This window comes from Phocoena sinus, chromosome 8 (assembly GCF_008692025.1).
Source record: "Phocoena sinus isolate mPhoSin1 chromosome 8, mPhoSin1.pri, whole genome shotgun sequence".
NCBI lineage: Eukaryota > Metazoa > Chordata > Mammalia > Artiodactyla > Phocoenidae > Phocoena > Phocoena sinus.
This window is the reverse complement of record NC_045770.1, coordinates 5,113,530-5,131,499: the sequence shown is the minus strand read 5'-3', so window position 1 is coordinate 5,131,499 and position 17,970 is coordinate 5,113,530. Positions and strand designations below refer to the sequence as shown.

Here is a 17,970-nt window from a genome sequence, read left to right as displayed (position 1 = left end):
TGATCCATAGATGTAAATGGTGAATCGTTAGGTATACTGACAGCAAAGTTTGTGGTTTGAAATATATTCTGGAAATACTTTAATTAAAATATTTAAAATAAAAATTAAACCTCACAATTTTCTTTTTAAGAGGTACACTCTCAATTATGTGAGAAACATAGCAACTAAAATGTCTTATTTCAGGTGGATGCAGGTGCCCCAAGTTTTAATGTAACAGGGAGTCAGTATCACTTTAAAGTGTGCCTTTTCCCACAGGACCATGAATGTCTAAAATCCCAAACACCACCAATGTATTCTTCACTGATTCCTCAGTGACAAATAAATATACATTTTTAAGAGGTAGGTACTGTATTTTCATCAGTATGAAGGAAATTTGGTAATGAAATACTTGGTATTGAGAATTTCAGAAAATTAAGTAGAAGACCCAGTGGCGATGTCATACATGTCTTTAATCCCATCTGAGCAGTTTCCGTGGGAACACATGTTCAGGCTGGGAGTGTTTATTGAAAGCAGATGTTATATCTTGCTTCCGGTCTGGAGTGTGGTACACAGATATATAAAAGATGGCTGGCACGCCAGGGTCATCTGTACTAATGGGCAACTTCCCTTTTACTGGCAAAAAGGGACAGGCCCTAATATTTTAGGACGAAGAATAATTTGTAATTTATCATTCCTAGTAGGAAAACTAGGATTCCAATAGCTTAATATTGAAGTGTTTTGGTTTTTTTCCTTCACAAAGTCCTGGTTGATACGAAGTATTTCTTTTGAGAAGAACGTTGGCACAGGAAGTCGTCTGGACCCCCATCAGGCAGGCGGGTTACTGGCAGCAGCTGTCACATCTGAATGCTTTATCTTTATCCACAAACCACCTGGCCACAGGTGACTGCGTGTAGGAGTTGATTCTTTTCTGGTCATTTCACTCTGCAAAGTACACAGGATGTCCAAGATGCTGCGTGGGAATCTTTAGAAATATGGTTGTTATTCAGAGCCCCCTTCGGGGGAACCCTAAGAAGCCAATTCAGCCTCCTGGAAACCGCAAGCTTGGGAGCCAGGCGGCAGCCCAGTGCACAGATGCCTGAGGGCAGCCCTACGTGCAGCAAGTCTGCCCATGCCCTCCAGTGCAGGACGAGGTTTCTGCAGTTCTGAAGGTACCATCTTACCTGGTGAAAATTCGGCCAGGCAACATACTGTGACAGATAAAAACAGGAGACATTAAATCGCTTCCCTCAAATAAAATAATATTCCTTTTGGTATAATAGTCTGTGTCATACAAATGCTAATCTTTTGGTCTGAACACCCCCAATTACCCCATCTATTTTGTTATAATTCATATTAGGTTAAAAAGGAAACACATACACAAGGAAGTCTGTTTTAGCCTGAAATAATTTTGTTGATATCTGAATTGCTTTCAGTGGGACATTTGCTTTAAACCACAAGGTATCTCCATCTGGGTTATCAGAGTACAAAATCCCTTCGCTCCCCCCACCCCCATCCAAAACAAACAAAGAAACAAACAAATAAAACCCCAAACCCACAACTCAGCTTCAAATAACTTTTGAAGAAATGAGACTCTAAATATTTACATATGGGGCAAGAAATAAATCACAAACTATTTACAAAAATACACAAGCTTATATGCATTAACAATTTACACCAGTTCACAAAAATATTAAAACATAAAAAAACACTATATAAATTAAAGAACTCAGAAGTATGATCTAAGACTTCCTAGGAAGCTTGTCTCATGCAGGTGATGGTTGAAAAATCAGATTTTGCTACCTTGGAATCTAAACTGTAAAACAACCGTTTTTATTCTTTGAACACTAACAGCACTAATCGAAAAAGGAAAAAAGACCCTCTGTGCACACGGACGTTAGCTCGCACACAGGTAAAATATACCATTCCTGACATTTCCGTCACACACAGTACTAAAAATCACATGCCTCTAACCATTTGGGATCAACTTTCTGACATCCTTTTGCTTTCATCATTACTTCTTACACACACTGCTCAGACGATACTTTGCCAACATATTGAATGGGTGACTGACAGGGCTGGGAACAGATATATGGACTTTGCAGGCTCCTTTTTTAAACTAAAGGGCAAATTTCCAACTTACACCTTATGTGTCTACTGCTGCTTCAGATGTGGTGATAGCCTATTCTTCTATCCCCACTCACATTAATGGTCCCTCTTCTTTACAGGATTAGTCCTAGAATATTTCAACGTGACCCTTTTAGAAAAGGCTTTGCCATTATAAAAATGTGCAGGCCCTATCCTGAGACCATCCCCAGGGACTTGCGTGTTTGGAAGGAAACTGACTACAGGAAGCGATAAGGCTCAGATGAAATTTACTGAAAGAAGATGGCATCTCCGGGGCTGTTAGCAAAGTCTCTGGCCAGACATCCAGGGAATATTTATTTCAATCAAACAAAGCTGTGGTATCAGAATTTTGCCAAAAAGTGTAAAATCTGGAGACATGGCTGTGGAAATACCAACAGAATTAAATTCTGGGTTTAATGCATACGGCAGGTCCATGTTCTCATCGTAATATGCTCCGTGTCAACACAGTTACTCAGTCTGCAGTCACACACAAGGTGAATTATACTGAGGTAACCGGGTCACAGTGACCTGCCGTCTACCCACAATATGAGAAAGGGAAGGATACTGGCAAAGTCCTTCAAATAACTGAACCCAGAGTTAAGGCTGTACCTACACCAAGTGCAGCAACTGTAGATTTTACCTAAAGTTTGTGTTTCACACTTACACCAGGAATTTGAGTCGTTATTCTGTATTCAAAATATTAACCTGACATTTCTAAACCCATAGCACTTTAATAAAGTAACCCCCTTCAAGAATTAACCTTAGTATTTATAAAATAGACCTTCGTTTCAGGAGTAAATAATGTGTGTGACAAACCCACAAACGTTAAAACTGGACACCTTCAGCCACATCCTTCTAGGCTCTCAGTTCCTAAAGCCATCTGTATCCCCGGGTCACACCAGCTCCGCTTCCTAGTCTCCCTGCTGTTGGTGAGAGCTTACAGGGCTTGTATTATCTCAGGGGGACAATGGATTGCCTACTGACAAAAAGATGGCTGTGGCTGAAAAAACATTAGTGCCGCATATTCACCAGAGAGCCAATACCTGCACAGAGCTCTTGATGTGTGTGTGTGCTAAGTGGAAGTATCCTATCAGGTTCCCTAACGCTGTGACTATATACCAGGTGGGTCTGCACTTTTCATCTAGAGGTCTGAATTTCTGCAGACCTTTTCCATAATTTTAGGACTTCTACCCTGATCTTCATTGAATCTCTCTGATCGATTCTGGGGGAACGAAAGAAAACCTTACAGCATATTTCCACATATAGATAAATGTGTTGCTCTTCAAACTTTATTTTTTTCTAAATATAAACCCTTAAAATGCAATCACATGATATTTTAGATTTAAAAAAAAACTGGCATGAATCCTAATCTTTATACAATTTCACAGCAATAATAGCAGCATGAATTTAGCCTCTTAAAAGATTTTTCTTTGCTCTAAATAAAAGCTAATTCCAAGTTGTAAAAAGCCAGAGCAGCAACCATCCAGTAAATGGAATGAAATTCTCCTAGTATCTTCTACAAACTGAGCATTTAAAACATGTGAATGTATAAAAATCAAGTATTATAAAGAGCTATGGAATGACATGACAATCTCAACTCGTTTTATAAATACAGGACTGCCTTCTAGTCTGGCATACGTGGTGAGGTGGGTTGAGAAAATGGAATGCAACTTTCAAAAGAAAGCCCTGGGTGTGAACATGTTTAACATGTCTCCAGCGTTGTAAGGACTATACCTGAAATGCTGGTGTGGATGGCAATTACAGTGAGACTGTGATCGCACGAGGACAGAGGGAAGAAACAGTACGTTCATTCCTCAGGGTGTAAACGGTCACTGCCCAGAATTCCAGCAGGTGAAACGGGCTGTGCTAAGTGGTTATTGCAGGAACGCTCAGTTTACTAACAGATAACCTGTAGCTACTTTAAGAATTCCCAGGACACCTGGTTTAAAAAACAAATTAACATGTAAATTTGTAATCATGATAAATTATGTGTTTATCCAGTCAAACCATGCTTTTTTTTTTAAATGAAAAACAAAAGTTGCTTTAGGAAAAACAAATGGTGTGAAATATTTCACTAGGATCACAATTTACCAAATATTACTGCGAATAAAAACAAAGAACTGAAGGCAGGCAGCAGCTTAGAACCACTGATGTTTTCTGGTACTGACAAAGGTCACTGACTTCCAGCTAAGAAGGTTCTTTAATTCTAGCTTACAAATCCCTCTGCAGTGAGAGGCGTCTGCCCGCTGCGCTGCGAGGAGCAGCTATGGAAGGGTGTGACAAGCACAGTTCAGCCTGGATCTAAGTGGTCTGACATTTTGTGATGGTTATTAAATACTTAAAGTCTTAATTCCTTTTTTTGTTATAATTTTCTAAATGTCCAATAGACTTATGTGAAGGATCAAGGAGAAGTTTTTCTCCACTCTAATATAACACACAGCCCCTTCTAAGACGGGGAATGAAGTTAGAAAAACGGGTGTCCCTCTAGGCAAGACATGGCTACTGGGAAAGCAAGTGGGAACAGACAGGACACACAAAGACCGTCAGGGAAGTGGGCATCAGGCTCTGAAGGACACAGAATATGCTAGGAAGGACGAAGTCAAACTCAAATTCAGTTAAAGGCAGTCCTCAGGCTCTTACAAATCAGCCCTTATATATGGCAAGTATGGTCTGTAACAAATTTCTTTATGAGATTTTCAACACAGTGCTGTACAATCTTTCAGATCTTTAAATGACAGTCTGTAGATGGAAGAGGTGGTGATGAAGCAGGGAAGGGGGAAAAAGATGGTGATTTATTTTTCTTCTTATTTTTAAAATGTGGTCAGGGGTTCTGTAGCCTTTTTTTTTTTTTTTTTTTTTTTGGTTACTGAAAAAAATAGAACAGTCCACTGTCCAGCAGAGGCTGCTTCAACTCTATTGCTCCCGGGGCTCATTCCGCATGGACCTGTGTCTCAGAATGCTGCAAGGACAGCTCTGTGGGCAGGAAGGCGCCCTGCCCCAGAGCTGTAGCGTATGTCCTGTTCTGTGGGTGGGGAAAGCTGGGGGGCACATACGTGCCCATCGCCGCTGCTCCGAAGCCTCCTCGCTGGTGCTGGGGCGGGGAGTGGTAGCCCTCCAGGTTATCGTACTGGGGCCCGACAGTCCCACTGCCCTGGCGCCTGCCGTGTGTTTGGTACTGGTACAGCACGCCGGGGTCCCTCTCCACGTTCTGGGTATGGTGGAGCTTCAGGCTGTGACTCCTCTCTGGCTTAGGGGGTGGGACTGCTGCCTGCGCGAGGTGTTCCCCCTCCTTGCAGCAGTCTCTGGAGTGTTTCTCTGGGGCTGCAATCTGCCTAGCCCGAGGCCTCTCCAGCTCCTTGGGGAGCCTCACCTCTTTGTGGTTCAGTCTTAGAGACTCCTGCCCTGATGGAATATATTTCCCTCCAGAGTTATGGTAGCTGACTGGCTCAGAAGTGTCTGGAATCCCTTTGGGCCCATAATCTAACTGGCCGGCTCCCTGTAGGTAAGGTGGCCCGTTTTTTGATTCACACAATTGCCTATGGCTTGCTTCCTGATGTGCCCTGTGCTCAGGGAGACTACAACCCATGTCATGCAGCTTCCGGTTCCTGAGGCTACTTTGCTTCTGAGGGAGGGTCGGCTTCTCTGACTGCCCACTGCCGTGTCCTCCATGGTGGTGGGCTCTGTCGAACTCTGGCTCCAGATGCTTCCTATAGAGGCGGTCATCTCCCTCGGGACTAAGGGCCTTGGCTGGGTGCCGCCCCTCCTTTCCTTCTGCCACCGAGAGAAGTCCAGTTTTCCCAGGATCTGATTTACTCCGCAGGTGGATGACATAGATCCCACCCAAGTCATCTTGCACCACGGGGGTCATGTTGTCATACTGGGACATAACAGGCCCTTTCACCTTCTGCCGCGCACGGCTCTCCCTCCGGATGGACTGCAGGCGGTATTTTTCCATGTCCTCAAAATCCCATGAGGTGTAAGTGTGCTTTACCTCGGCGACTGGAGGCACGTTGACTACACTGTGGTCATTCGCAGAGAACGAGCCAGTCACATTGGCCCGGGGACGTGAAGGCAAAGCAGCGTAGCCGTACACGTTCTTTCCTTGCAGCCTAGGATTGTAGAAAGCCAAGTCGCGGTTGGGCAGGCGGTGAAGGGGCCTCAACTGCACTGTGCTGTAGGCATCCACGTCACACAGGGCCCCGTCTGGGCTGTAATAGGAACCAGAGCTGGAATAGGGGCTGTAGCGGTAGTGCACCCGGCCATTCTCAAAGTAAGGCTGGAGCTGAGTCACGTGATAATCTGAGCGGGCCTGGGAGGACTGATATGGCTTATACTGGTACAGGGGTCTTGGGCAGTAGGCTGGTTCATCATCTGGGGGCACCTCTGTCCTCGAAATGGGGACAGAGCGAATCATGGACGACGGAGGGGTGTGGAGAGACTGCACCCTGCGGATGGTGGGGTACAGGGGCATTTCTTCGGAGTAACAGCTGCCCCTAACGGAGGAGCTCAGAGAGGACACGTATTCGGCCGGGCCGCATGGCTTCGGGTGGTGTCCAGACACGTTTCTTCCCGGGGCCACGTACGTGTTGTAGCGAGGACCCATGGAGGCTGGCGGCTCTGATCTGGAGCCGTACGCTTGCTGCTGCGCCACTTTGCCGTGATGAGGGGGGACGCTCTGGGGGCGGTGCTGGCAGCTTGGAGTCATACTGAAATGCAAACAGTTTTCTGGACCAAAGGGATCAGTGGTGACGTCAGGCCTAGCAAAGGTGGAATAGGCAGTTTTCTGAGAGGCATGCTTGGCTTGTGGGACAGGGACTGGGAAAGGCAAAACGTCCTCCACGGAGGCTGAGGAAGTCGTGACAAAGGTGTGGTGCCCGGAGCTGCTGGACGTGTCTGGGCAGCTGGAGTGGATGGCAGCGGCGATTTTACTCTCCATGGTCCTGGTGGGGGGCCCCGGGGTAGGGAAGCCACAGGAGGAGTGCACGGGGACGGGCTCGCCGCGCAGGTGCAGTGGGGGGGCCCTGGCACCTTCCCGCACCTTTTCGGGAAGGCTGGGCTGGGGGGCGGGCGCAGAGGCGGGACACTGCGCGGCGGCCCCACCGTCGCCGGCCAGGACAGGCGTGGGGTCACCCAGGGCTCTGGGTTCAGGCGGCCTCTCTGGAGCCAGAACTACTCCTTGAACCTATTGAAAGATGATAACAGTGTGAGTTTGTCTTTTCTGCTCCCCTCTATGGAATCAAACGCTATTAAACTCACAAGTTGAGGTCATTGGGGCAGCAGCTTGAAATTTCCCAAGCTGTGCGGATACACTGCACAGGACAGAGACCGACCTGTCCCCACTGCCACGGAAGGAAGGCCTGTGTGGCCATCTGGTGTAGCAGCCATCCCATCTTTGGAGAGCTGTTCTCATTTATGATAGGTTTTTAACGTGAGATGAGGTGGCCCATGACACTGTCTTACTGTGCAGACCGAACAGAAGTTTAGCCAAATAACCACCAGGCTTAAAAACATACACCCTGTCTATGCAGCTCAGTCTCAACACCAAGAACATTCTGTTAAACAAGAAGCATTGGTTCTATCTGGAGAGGTTTTTAAAGTGACTCACGGCTGCCCAGTGGACAGTTTTTAGCCCCCAGTCCAGGGAAGGACAGAAAGGGACTTGTCTAGGTGGCATCCAACAGTCCCTGTCTCTCCCTCCCTCCTTGTGCTCCAGCTGGTCTGCGGCATTAGAAGCCAAACGTGGTCCTCACTGCAGGGCTGCAAACACTCTCCCCTTGAGAAGCAGCCACTAGAAGGAGCACCCCGCACAGAAGACTAGGTATGAAGTCCTTTTAGTTCAAGGTGGCCACAAAAACCCTTATCATTCTGCGTGTAACATTCTCTCATCAAAACAGGTGCTTAACTATAGAACAATCTGCTGGTTAATGTTGAGAAAATAACAAGTCCTAAGACACTGTCATCTCTGATATTGCTAAAAAGTCTGTAAGGCAGAAAGTCTTTCGAATGTCCTGAGAATACAGCGCTTTGGTAGTGCAGATGTGAGTAACTGGCAGAGATGGTTGGACGACTTGCCCAGAGCCACAATGAATCAGTGATGGAGCCGGGAAAACCCTGCAACCCTGACACCTAAGGCCCAGCTTGACTCGTTTGTTCACAATCTCTTCGTATCTCCATGAAAAAACTACCTACATGCTTAGGAACTAAAGGGAGCAGGTATCGTTAAACTAGAGCCATCGAGTAACCACTCCTTTTTCAGAGGAAAACCAGCATCACAATAAAGGCAGATCCCAACCTCAACTGGGAAATGTTTCATGGAAACCTGCCACAGGACTTAAAGGCAGATGTCAGATCTCACTTAAGGTAACAACACACCCTGCTGGAGAGTGACATACCTTCGGAAAAATACACATTTCATCTCACTGACTTCCCCCCTTCTTACCTTGTGGGCGTTGTTTAGTCCTATACTGGCTGCGGCTTGTACCTGCCCCAGGACTGGGAGTTGCTCTGAGGGTCTCTGGGAAGGAGGCGGGGGGAGGGGACGATTAGTTCTGTGACCGCGCTGGAGGGTGGCAGCGGTGAACCCTGCTGCGCTGGGCTGTTCGACCACATCCCAGTTGGCTTCTCTGGCGCTCAAGTCAGCTGCTGCTGGAGCAGTGGTCATGTAAGCCACGGGGACTGTGCTGGTATTCTCTTCAGGGGACCCAGAAGGAGGGTAGATTTTGTCCCTAGGCAAATTAGAAGGTGCGGGAGCTGTGTCTGCAAGTTCTGAAGGGTGAAGGGGCTTATCCACACTTGCACCAAGATAAGAAGGAGGCTGGTCTCCACTGTAGAAACGAAGCTGATCCTGGCCCACAAAGGAGACAGTCGGCATACTGGTCTTCACAGACTGGTCTTCAGGGAAACTTATGTGATCATCAGACTCAGAATCTATTAAGGGAACTGAAGTGACTCTGGCTTTTTCTGGGTCCCCAGATAAACAGATTCGAGGCGGCTGATTGCCTGGTATGTCTGCTGGGTGTCGTTGCTCCCCAGATTCAGTGGCGCTGGAATGGGTATAAACCCCAGTAGCTGCCATATCCGGTGCTGGCTGGTCACAGTTTCCGGAGGCCTTGGTCTGGAGGTGGAACTGCTCAGCTGGCCTATCGGTTTGGAAATAGGCTTTATCTAAGGTAGCACTAGAGTAGGCAGTAGGCAGTTTCTCTTCAGTCGCAGCCACTGCTGTGTCTCCATAATGGGTACAAGCAGCCTGGGAAGCGCCCGGTCTCTTCAATGACTGGGTCGAGGCTTGCTGTGCAGACTCAGCTAAGGCCAGCGCCAACAGGCGGGCAGCATTTTTCGGAGGCGGTGGTGGTGGGATAAGAGAGACTGAACTTACAGGAACGGAATCCTGAGGGGGGTCATGGGTATCTGCTCCTGGTGGGAAATTGGGAAAAAAAATGAAAGTGAAAAGGTAGCTTGTGTTATCCTATACGGAAAGCCAAACACTCCCCATTTCATCACTAAAAAAATGGGTGCCTTCCATATTTCAAAATGGCAATCCACGATCTTCTATCCCACATGCAAATGCTGTAGAAAACACATCTGGTTCAGAAGGAAAACTAAAACAAAAGAGTGTTTAAGATTGCAATCTCCTCTTGGATTGCTACAGAGATGGGGGGTGAAGCAGGTCCCTCACCTGGCTCAGAAAAGATTGCTTAAAAAACAAGCTTCAAGCGCTTGCAGATTGTCATTAAGAATAGTTTTTATATTTGACGGTGTAGGCTGGCTGGTTAACTTGTAAGGCTATAATTTAGGTATTTTATCAGAAGAGAAAACAGAATCAAGAGCTACGAAGTTGTGCAAAAATTATCCAGGAATTCTGACTGTCCAAGGGGACTTTATGAAGGTTTGAAGCAGGACCACTGGCCCTTTGGGGGATTTTCTGTTTGATTGATTTCAATTTAGGGCTTTGAACCATCAGCACCACCTAGAAAAACATTCTGTTTGATTAAAGGCTAGCTGTGGAGTAAATTTCTCTTAAAAGGCACAGTTGGCACACGGGATTGAAGATCCCTCTTAGCTTAAAGAAAGAATGGAGGAAAACAAATGGTACCTGTCTGAGTCTGTCCAGAAGGTACAGCCTTACTCTGACTGCTTGAGGCAGGCTCCTCCTTCCCTGGCGGGTCTGCGTCTGCAGCAGCCACCTGGTCCAGGGGCTGGACTTCAGACTCACACCCTTCCTGGGCCTCTCTCTCGTTTGCTTTTATCTTTACTACCTGGGTGGGGGATCTATTTATGACATCACTTTCTTCGCCACTTTTGTTCCAAGCTGGAGAAGGTGTGTTCTGGGCTGCTGTGTTTGCGACGGTACCGATGACTTCCGACACCCGAGCGGGAAGGGTCACTGAAATTGGCTCAGATATGTTCAGAGAGGGGGATTTGCTTAATTTCCGTCCAATCTTTGGAGAGAAAGCATAGACGACCTTTTCAGTGAACGAGGCTGGCTTAGATGATTTCTCTTCAGTTGGGCTCAAGTCCAGGGTAAAGAATGGACTCAGTTTCTCCTGAAGAGGTGAGACAGGTTCAGAACTTGCAGTGCTTCCTGGAGTCTGAGACTGGCTACCACCTGCTTCTGTGTCCTTTCTGTTGGTACCCTGTTTATCCTTGGAGTATCCCAATGAGTCTAAAAAGGAAGCCCCGCTCTCCAGACATTCTGATTCGGCCTTAGGAGGACTGCACTGAAATGACATCGGATCAAAATCCAGGCTGGCTACCCCGATGTCTGGTGGGCTCAGATCAACATCCTCAGCTGAATGAGGAGACACGAGAGCCGGAATGTGCAGCAGCCCTACTTCCTCCTCACTTCCATTGTTGTGAGGCAGATTATCGTAGGAATTACAGCGGTTCCCCAGCATCTCTCCATTAAAAGAGGCACTCAGGGCATCACTGCTAGATCTGGGTCTTCTGGGTCGGAACAGCTTGGAATCACCTGGTAAAAATGGATACAATATCACAGTATGAATGTCATAGGATACACGGTGCCGTGAGAAATCATCTACTCCGTACAGCAGAAACATACCATATAGAGTAAGAAAACATAATTGTCTCTTGGGGCACACAGATGGAACTCCCAAAGCAAATGCTAAGTAACAAACACATCTGATACAATCAGAGGAAGAATGCATTTGATGGTTTCAATAGGAAAAAGGACTCAAAACTCTTAGATTCTATTACTAGCCCAACACTGACTCTTGTGACTTTGCCCAAGTTTTTCATTTCTTTTTGTCTGATTTTATCACTGACCTCACACATGATTTGTGAGGTAGAACTAACCACTTTAAATGGTACTTTGGATATACAATAGCAAAAAGGGTTTTCTGTTTGTTTTTCTGAGGAAAAATCCTCATACCCAAATTACTACAAAATTGAACTTCTCAAAAAAAAAAGTGTTTACATATATTTAGTAAAGGATTCCTTTCAAATACTTAAAAATAATTTTTTTTTTCTTTAACAAGAACAGGCTTTAAGTTTCTCAAGGAGAGGCCTTAAGAGTGGTAGAGTATTACCTGATTTTATGATACTGCTAAACGTCTAACTGGTAGAAGAAGTCCTCTGTCTCGTTATTCTATTACAATGACTAGAACTGCCATAGTGAAAATGTACTATAAGGAGGCACTGTCTTAACACAAACACATCCGCTAGCGTGCTGACCACTTATAAAACTAATCCCTACTCAAATATTATTTGCTGCTTAATACAAGCACCTACCCAGCCCACTGCATTGTTTTTGTGAACCATTCTCTTGACTTCAGTGAAATGGAAAATCTTGGAAAACCAGTAAGATGTCAGACACCCAACTGGAGTGAAATGCGAGGATTTGTTGAATCACAAGCAGAGCCATTGGTCAATGAGGACCTGGCAGTTAGAAGTTATAAATGAGGATGAGAAGGTTGACCAGAAGGAAGACACCCCAGGAAACTTCAAAAGAGCACAATTTCAATATCAATGGATTAAGAAAAGTCCGTGGGATACATCAATGCAGCTCTTGATTATTTTTGCAACAAGTGCCTTTTTTTTTTATCATACTGCTGCACAAGCCAAACACGACGTGGAGGATGTCCTATTTGCTAAACTACATGGTTTTGTCAAAAAAGTTCTACCTCCCTCCAAGTCAACATGGAAGTAATCTTTGTTCATTCTAAAAATTAGTACAGAGTTGCAACTATAACCCGATTTATCCTAAACGGAAGCTAAAAAGTTATTTTCAAAAGTTTTAAGTTTTGTTCTTCAAGTTGCAATCAAATCTTTTTGTACTATTTACCATAAAATTTTGGTCCCCATTTTAAGCAGATTCACTTTAAGTTGCCTTCTCCTGGTACTAATCATCCTCAGATAATGAGGGCTACCTCTAACCAAAGTGATGTATGAGATTTAACCTCAGGTTAAATTTGCAAGACAAAAGACTACTGGTCTAAACATCAAAACTGCTTAATTTTACACTTTGTAACAAACATTGTGCTCTCATTGTGAAATTTAAAGAAATACTATTAACACCATTTCCCACTGGGCCTTAATAAATATAAATGGTTAACTTAAAACACTCACCTATTTTTATGTAAATTGAATAGCAATCATGTCAAAAGTGAAGAAATTAAAGACTTACCATATTAAAACATCAATGGACAACACTAAATATCAACAGATTCTAGTATTTTTAGGAAATCATAGTCTATAGCCTATTTATTAAGCATGTACTTATAAAATATACTTAATTGTGTGTCCTTTTATGAAATATATTCTAGAATAAAACAACTGATGCTTTAGTCTTACCTTCGGCTGCGTGGAGAGAAGAGAGAGACTCCTCACTCTTAGCTGAGCGCAAGGTCCCTTCTGCCCTGCCACCTGAAGAGTCGAAACCAAACAGTGTCAGGCTTTATTCACCGTTACATATGTACTGAAAGGGAACAGTGCTTTCTGTGCATATATTTAACTTCCAAGAGTAATTACATTTTTGCAACCATATTCAGTTTTGCATTGTATTTTATAATGTGTTGTACCGTTCTCAAGTGGTTTCCTATGTGAAAAATCTTTTCTAAAGGATTATGAACTTGAGAATAGAGATGAGTTTTAAAACTTGCTTTTATATTTCCTAAAGATCAGTATGTCTTGAGATGATCTCATACTGTTGCAGTGAAAATAGAAATGAGACTTTTCTGATAAACAAGAAAAATAAGCAACAATGAACAGGCTGGGGAAACAGCATAAACAGCCCTGAAAGAGTTAAGCGATCCTGGTTATTCTTTAGCTGTTACTACTAACAAATACTTGTAGCTAGACGTGTCCTTCACAAAGCGAATTTACTCTCTGATTCCATATGAACTGTACCCTGCACCTGGCATTTACTCTCTGCTGCGTTCTCTTGTAGCAAATCACCCCTTGTAGCTGTTTACATTTCAGAAAGAAGGTCGCAGGCTGATAAGCCAGAGACCAACGGACCCAATTAACAGGCTGCCTGACGCCAGCAGTGACTGGTTTAAAATACTGGAAGAAGAAGAAGAATGCAAGACCTTCACCACTTTGATCCTATCACTTACCCTTGGGAGTTCCACCTATAAGAACCCCTGTAATTCCCCAGGACAGGGGGGCACAGCTCTTGAGGCACTAGCCTGCTGTGTCTTCCCTTCTGCCTGGCAGAAAAATAAAGCCATCTCTCTCTTCCTCCAAAATCTCTGTCTCCATATTTCTGTTCGGCATCGGTGCACAGGGAAGCCGATATTTCAGCAACAAAGCTGGATTTAGGGTGAGCCCTAAATCCAATGACTGGTATCCTTTTAAGAAGAAAAGATGCAGAGAGACAGAGCAAAAGCCACGTGAAGATGGAGGCAGGACTGGAGTGGAAGCACCGCAAGCCAAGGAATACCAGGTGTCCCCAGAAGCTGGAAGAGGCCAGGAAGGATTCTTTGGATCCTTCAGAGGGAACATGGCCCTGCTGACACCCTGATTTCAGTTTTTAGCCTCCAGAACTGTGAGGAAACAAATTCCTGTTGTTTTTATCCACTCAATATGTGGCAATTTGTTAGGGCAGCCCTAGGAAATTAACACAGGTCATTTAATTAATTACACATGTTGAATCTTCTTTGTTAAACATCCTCATCCTCTTTCAGCCTCTTGGCAGTGCTCAAGGCTGCTGACACTTCCTTGTAAGCCCTTCCTCCCTGACTTCCCCTGCTGGCGCCCAGCTCTTGTTCCCTGCCTAGGCACCGTTTGTTCTCACTCTCCTTTCATGACAGCTCTGCCTTCTCCACCCTCTAAACACTGCTTTTCTCCAGGACTCGTTTCCCAACTCAACTCGCCTCCCAACTCAACAGGCCCCAACTCGCTTCCCTCACTCAACGGGCTCTCCTTTGGCCATAGAATACATCCCTAGGGTTTTCACCCTTGGTTTGCTGATGACTTTCAAATCTGCATTTCTAGTTAGATTAAACCCCTTTATTGAATGCCAGATCTATACTATTAATCACCTCTTGGGCAGGTCCAACTCACTATGTCCAAAATTAACACATTATTTTTCTTCCCCAACCTACTGTTCCCTACAGGCATAATGGCACCACCAACTCCCTTACCATTTAATCAAAACCTGAAAATTATCTTTCTCGTTTTTCACCACCATTTGGTCACCCACCCCGTAGATTCAGCTTCCTGAACACTTCTCCGATCTATTTCCCACTCCCATGGCCACTGCTTATTCCAGACACTCATCGTTTCTTGCCTGCACAATTTGAAGTGTCTCCTGATTTACTGTCCAGTCTCCAGGTCTTGTCTTCTTCCCATATATTCCCTATGCTGTTGCCAAAGTCATCTTTCTTAAACCCAAACCCGATCATGTTATATACTGAAGGTGTAACAGGGAAGAGACAAACCGGGACTACATGTTGGATCTGTTTCTTTCACTTTAACCTTTACTCTCCGCTGCTTTGGTTCACTAAAAGGATACTGTCTATACGTAATGGCCTGCCTCGGGGAACCCTGCTCCTCTGCCTGAAGGTTAAACCAAAGTGCCTTTGTTCAGGGAAACATCCGGACCCTGTCCACCTGGGGATGGCTGCAAGAAAGAAGGAATTAACATGTCCCCTCCCCGAGGCTGGCCATTCCAGGTGATATATGCAAAACTTACGGCCTTTTTACTTTACTTCCTCATCTCCTCCCCCTCTCTGTGCTATACATAAAAGAAGCTGGCATCCAAACCCCCGATGAGATGGTTATTTTGAGACTTTAGTCTGCCATCTTCTCGGTCTGCGGCCGTATTCCTTGCCTCAATACCTCGTCTCTGATTTACTGGCCCGCTGTCCTGCAGCAAGCAGAGCGGGCTTGGACTCCGTAACAAAGCCATTCAATGACCCCCCGCCACAAGGAATGCAGGACAAAACCAAAACTCCAGCAAGCTTCCCGGGCCCCTAAGAACTGGAACCTCTTTGTGTACCATCCCACCAGCCACGTTCGTCATGGCTCCCTGTTCCACACACCAGCACACACTCTGCTCCCACTTCCTGAAATACCTTTCTCAGTCCCTTGTTGATCAGGTGAATCCCTACTTATCCTTCAGAACCCAAGTCAAGGTTCTCTTTCCTCTCCCCACATGAACTGACAATTCTTGCCATAAATACCTCACATAAGTCTCTATTTCAATAGCTATGATTCTGGATGAAATTTATTTTCTTACACATATGATGTCCCACATAAGACATGGAAGGCAGGGGTGGTGTCTTAATTTTCTTTCTATCTGCAGAAGCTGCTATCAAAATATCTAGCACTTGCTTAGTACATGATTGCAAACTGAATGAATGATGAATTAAATGAACTGAATGTTGTATTTCTAACATTACCCAAGAAGTAAGCACTACTTTCCTTCCTAGATTCAGAACCTGTTAACATCAGTAGATTTAAATGATTTTTAAAAGGGCAGTACTTTCAACAACACAGTAATAGATTTATCTATCCAATAAGATACTCTCATCAATGAATATCTGGTAAAAAGATACCTTCTTTGGTTATAAGACTTATAAACTCTTAGAGGCATGTCGAAATATGATTTTGTCATTTTTAAAATCTAGTAAGTTTAAATACCACAGCAGTTATTTTTTATTACCAACAATATACAAACTACATCACAAATATATTGTGAATTTTTAAACACATTTACACTACATATTATCTATATAGTTTCCAAAGGAATTGGGAACTTCTACACACATATATAATATGTATTTGGGGATAAAACACTGGTAAAAGAAGACAATTCACGTGTAACAACACAACTAGGACGTATCCTGTTGAAGCCTGTTATAACAATGTGGTGAGTTTGTGTCTGAGTTAGAGAAGAGCCGCATGACAGGCTGGGAAGCGTGGCCCTGCAGGCAAACTGCTCCCACAGCGCAGAGAGAAGGGAAGGTGTGACGCACTGACCTTTCAGAGCCATGGCTTTCATCTCTGAAGGCTCACTCTCATTACGCTGCAACTTTCGTTTAGAAACAGATGATGATTTCCCCAGGTTGAAAAAGGAACGCCAGCTGCCCACAGGAGACTTTTTCATTTTATTTTGAGGCCTCCTCCTATGAGAGAAAATAATCTGTATAAAGATACCCAAGGGGCTACCTTTACTTATGGACAATGAATAAATGATGGAAAGAACCAAGCAGCCTGGAGAGGCCCAGCTGACACAGTAAACCTCCACCTTCCACAGAGCTCACTCTACTCAGTGCGGCTGAGCTGTGCAGCTAAATGAAGCAGGAAATGAAAATTAAATCCATGAATTTTAATAGCAGTCACTAGTTTCACAAAGATAACTTCTATACAGATTTTCATATTTGGATCTAACCTCACAATCCATGAAATAAGTGAGAATAAGACATATTTGGGAATAGAAAATATTAAAACTCCAAAAATAAAATAGAGTTGAAGAAAATGATTTTAGCTGTGAGGAAAGAGAATTAAGCCAAAAAAGAAAAGTATTAAGAAAAATAACTAACATATATTGAATGCCAGGCACTATGCTAACTGTATATGTAGTATCTCATTTAAGTTATATAAAACCATATGAGGTATTATTATTCTCATTTTACAACTGAGGAAATTATGACCCTAAGGAGTTGAAGTGACTTCCTTAATGTTGTAAAATTAGTAAATAATGCAGTCAGAGTTGGAACCCAGGTCTATCTGTATCCCAACATTGACACTCTTGATTACTATTCTATAAAGAGGTTTTTGAGAAAATTACAGAGGTATCATGTAAATTCAAGAAACTGAAGATAAACTTAGAATGACAAAGATGTTCTAACTTACTATTGTCAAGGGAAATGAAAGGAATTTAGAGAAGTATACTAACATGCGGAAATAAGTTCTCAACTTTCATTAGTACTATCCAAACCCATGGAGTTGAAGTTCTCACATTCCTATGTAATAGCCAAAGCAGTAACCAAGGTCAAAATTAACTCACATACATTAGTCTTCCCACAGTAACTTAGTAAAGAAGATATAAAAACCATGTTATTACCATTTCTTTAGAGAAACAGAGAATAGGAGCTGGAAAGGACACTGAGAGAGTGAACAGTAGCGGTTCTCAAACTTTGTCACACATCAGAACCACCTGGAAGGTCTGATAAAAGACTGACTGCGGGACCCCAGCCCAGAGTTCTGGTGCAGTGGGTCTGGTGTTGGGGCTGGCCAAGAATGATCCGCCAGTTGGGAGATGCGCTGTGAGGAGCACTGGTCTACTGTGAACTCAGTGGGAACCCATGTCACGCCATCATCCATTCACTGTTTTTTGAATAAACTGTCGCAGTGTTTATTTCTAACCAAATTTCTCAACAACATATTTCAGAGAGAAAATGA

General features: G+C 44.2%; 1 protein-coding gene across 4 annotated transcripts in view; it reads right to left on the bottom strand.

Annotated features, from left to right (window-relative positions):
- Positions 1 to 428: 428 nt before the first annotated feature.
- ARHGAP32 (Rho GTPase activating protein 32) overlaps positions 429 to 17,970 on the bottom strand; it is a 271,983-nt gene continuing 254,441 nt past the window's right edge. For all 4 annotated transcript variants that reach the window (XM_032640154.1, XM_032640155.1, XM_032640156.1 and 1 more), the window contains 5 exons: positions 16,546 to 16,691; positions 12,913 to 12,984; positions 10,196 to 11,071; positions 8,543 to 9,516; positions 429 to 7,285 (listed from right to left, as the gene is read on the bottom strand). In XM_032640154.1, the coding sequence (XP_032496045.1) occupies positions 5,033 to 7,285; positions 8,543 to 9,516; positions 10,196 to 11,071; positions 12,913 to 12,984; positions 16,546 to 16,691 (4,321 nt within the window). In that variant the 3' untranslated portion in view covers positions 429 to 5,032. The remainder of the gene's footprint in view (positions 7,286 to 8,542; positions 9,517 to 10,195; positions 11,072 to 12,912; positions 12,985 to 16,545; positions 16,692 to 17,970) is intronic.